This window comes from Olea europaea, chromosome 5 (assembly GCF_002742605.1).
Source record: "Olea europaea var. sylvestris chromosome 5, O_europaea_v1, whole genome shotgun sequence".
NCBI lineage: Eukaryota > Viridiplantae > Streptophyta > Magnoliopsida > Lamiales > Oleaceae > Olea > Olea europaea.
The window spans coordinates 3,040,063-3,043,823 of record NC_036241.1 but is presented as its reverse complement, the minus strand read 5'-3'; the positions used below and the strand labels follow the sequence as shown (position 1 = coordinate 3,043,823).

Sequence of the window (3,761 nt, the reverse complement as noted above, 5' to 3'; positions counted from 1 at the left end):
TGTATATGATTAAAAAAGACAGATAATAAAGGTAAAGAAACCATTTGGACATGTTATATGCTACAAAACATGTTTTTATAAAGAGCAATTGATGAAAACTACAATGTAAACCTCATTCTTCCATTAAAATGAAGTGCATATGTTTAGATATTAGCCCCTTATGTGTTCGTCCCAATTGTCCCCCAGGAGTAATATGGCTCAATGCTAAGACAGAGAGAGAATTATATTGCACACATGGGAATGATTAACTGCCAATCTAGAAAGCTCAAGTGATGGAGAACTGCCGAGAGATTGTAGCGCACTCTATGTCTTGGCTAGTTCCTCTTCGTCCACACACGTTAGCATCAGCATTTAGGTTCTAGATTCAAGTGGTAGTATTAAATCGTAATACTCTGTTAGAAGTTCATTGTACAATTATTTTATGATAACTATTTGAATATTCGCAAAACAGAAATAAAAATAACCTTGCACATGATAAGTTGCGCTTGAGAAATAAATATGAATACACGATCACAAGTCCATTGGTTTATCAAAATTGCGAGTTCAGATCAAGAGTTCGCAGATATAAATTTCAGCAATCAAAATTAAAAATGCGAATCCTATACACTGTTGCAGCTGAAGATACATTAACCTATGCAAAGTTCAATTGAAATTGCACCCAGGTCCTTAATCTCCTAACATACTATCAACTAAGCCCTTAAATAAAAAATTATAATTCAACAAACCATTATAATTAAAAAAATAAAGTACTAAAAACAAAATCAAGCCTTATGCAAATGTGATGTGAAATTAATCGGCACCACTTTCGTGCATATGACATGTATGGTACATATTTTCATTCTCTTCCAACTCACGCAAACACTTTTCGCCTCTTCCAAAAAACTTATGAAGAGCAAACGATGCTAAACTCATTAAAACTATAATTTTTTTTGCCCAAAAGCCACACAAATATCTTGAGCTATAGACTTGGCATCATTAGAAATTCCAAATAATCCACTCCTTGAAAATCCAGCGCAGTAAAGGCCATTTTCTCCTTTCCAGTGACTTGGGACTCTCTTTTTGGGCATTCCTTCTTCATTAAATAATCCCCCATCATCCTGTTTGAGAAAAATTAAGTTAGTAAAACACCAAAATGTATAAACAACATAAATAAGTAGATAACACTGTCAAGTGTGATATTCCACGTTGGATGAAATTATAGAAGATGAAGATTTTGACAAACACTTGGTAAAAATAACCAACACGCTTTTTCTAGTAATCACAAAGATTTTTCATTTTAAATTTTTTAGACCGGGTTTTTTCATTCATTTATTTGAGAGCCAACAAACAGAAAATTAGTAAGCTCCTGCTTGGTAGAGATTAAAAATCAGATTTTTGTAGATTTTGATAAAAGTTGATGGAATGTGTGTTTGAAAAGTAGTGTGTCCTAGGAAATATACGATTAAAATTAATTGTTAACTTTTATTTAAATTTTAGCGGTACCAAACAGGGTTTAAGTATATAAAATTTCTGAATTACCTTGAGCCACTTTCTCACCGTGCTTCTGTAGCCAGTAGCAAAAACAATGGCATTGAAGCTTTTTGTGTCACCATTAGCAAATTGTATACAATCTCTATTGATCTTATTGATGGATGGAAAAACCTGAAAAGGATGATGAATCTGGTTAGAAGTGAGCGTCTAGGGTTTAGAGAGTTAAGATTTGTGAAAAAATGAGGTATACCTTAATTTCTTGTGCTTTGATTTTGTCCACTGTTCCAACATCAATAACAGGAGATCGACCAGTTATCCTTTTGAGATAGAATGGTCCCTTGCTTGGCCTTTGAAGGCCATAGTCAGAAAGATTTCCATATATAAATTTGCTTAAATTCAATATGATATTGTCCACCAGGTAACAAGGGACAATTTTCAATAAAACCATCCCTAGTTGCACGATCCTCTTGGTAAGAACATGCACCTGAAAAGAAGAAACCACGATTCATAATGATCGCATTCAATTCTTGGAAAAGGTTGCCATTAATTTACTGCTATTTAATTTGTAATATTGATAGTGTGTCCTATCTATGCTACATGCACAAAAGTGTAGATAAAACTGCTATGAAAATAACAATAGTGAATGTTTCCACACTACCAAAAAGGTGTTAGCGCAAAAGGTTAGCGACAAAATCAACTATATATTTTTCGAAAAATAAAATTAGACCAGGATTGAAAAATTATATTGCTGATAGCCTGTTGCAAAATCTAGTTCTTAATGGTAAAAGTGCAAAATATTTAAATACGTAACGTGATAAAAAAAAAAAAATCACTTACAGGACTGCGTACAACTATACTTGTTTGAGCTCCCCAGTTCGACAAATCATATGCAATTTCCATACCAGAATTTCCACAACCGACAACCAAGACATTTTTGTCATCAAATCTCTTGCCATTTTCATAACGGCTAGAATGCATTACCTCACCATGAAAGCTATCTAACCCTGGAACATTAGGTATATAGCCCTCACAATTCTCACCGGTTGCGACGATAAGAAACATCCCCTCATATTTTTCTACCGCATTAATATGTGTGTTCCTTACAATGACAAGCCACTTCCTTTCTCGCTCATCAAATGATGCAGACTCAACTGTCCTATGATAGATTGGGTTAACGTTAAAATGGGAAGCATAATTATCCAAGTATTGGATAAAACCAGTTTTGGACACAAATGTGGGTGCATTTTGTGGGAATGGCATGTGAGGAAGTTCACAAAATTGCTTTGCTAAATGAAGCTTTAGCCTATCGTAAGACCTTTTCTTCCAGAGGGAAGCACAGCAATCTTCCTTCTCTAGAACAATGTTGGGTACATTTTGGAGGTTTAGACATGCAGAAGTTGCTAAACCAGCTGGCCCTGCCCCTACAATCAGAACTACAGTTTCTTGCTGCATTTTCTTATTTCCTTGACTGTTCGAGAAATTCAATTGATTACACATCGATCGCTACATCTCCTTATAGAGGTTTAAAAAAGGAGGCACAAAAATGGACTGTCTGATCCTATCATTTAATTCTTGATTTGAAATAGAAGTCTTTCTTAATTAAAATGAGAAATTCACATTGATTATACATCGATTACTATATCCCCTTGTATAGGTAAGAAAAAAGGCACAAAAATGAATTGTGCGATCCTTTCATTTAATTCCTGTTTTTAAATAAAAGTCTTTCTTAATTAACATGATAATGGACATAAATCTTATCCTTGATTTTTTTAATCAAATTTCTTTAAATTCTCCAAGTTTTTTTTTGAACTTCTTCAAACAAATGGTAATTTCCATTTAATGGTTGGTGGGATGCTAGATATTTTACAATCTCAGTGAAACTCAAGCATAAATAAAGATAAGAATAAATAAATATAATATGCGACAACAAAGTGTTGGAATTTTGTATCGAAAATTGGTTTTGATTAGTTTTAAATGATTATTTAAGTGGAATTCGTTATTTGATGAATGAGAAATTAAGCCACTTAAATGCTTGAAATGATTGGAAAATCGTATAGAATCTAGAAAATATTTGGATGGAAAGTTGTGTCTTTTCATATTAATGATTATGACTTTTTGTATGATTATTTTTCAACAATTGTGTCTCTTCATGTAAAGATATAAATTTCAAGAGATGTGTCTGTTCGTATGGTCGTGTCTTTTGACAAACCTTTCTGACAGTTATAAGTGATGACTAGAATTAATTTGCCACTTTAAAGTAGTTTTCTTCACATCTTTTCGGCAATTCAAAG

General features: G+C 33.1%; 1 protein-coding gene across 1 annotated transcript; it reads right to left on the bottom strand.

The window, feature by feature from the left end:
- Positions 1-917: 917 nt before the first annotated feature.
- LOC111394920 (probable indole-3-pyruvate monooxygenase YUCCA11) lies at positions 918-2,922 on the bottom strand. The gene is made up of 4 exons (XM_023020968.1): positions 2,308-2,922; positions 1,721-1,954; positions 1,519-1,641; positions 918-1,097 (listed from the first exon to the last, which is right to left on the bottom strand). The coding sequence occupies exons 1-4, from the start codon at positions 2,920-2,922 to the stop codon at positions 918-920; spliced, it is 1,152 nt and encodes a 383-aa protein (XP_022876736.1).
- Between the last annotated feature and the right edge of the window lie 839 nt (positions 2,923-3,761).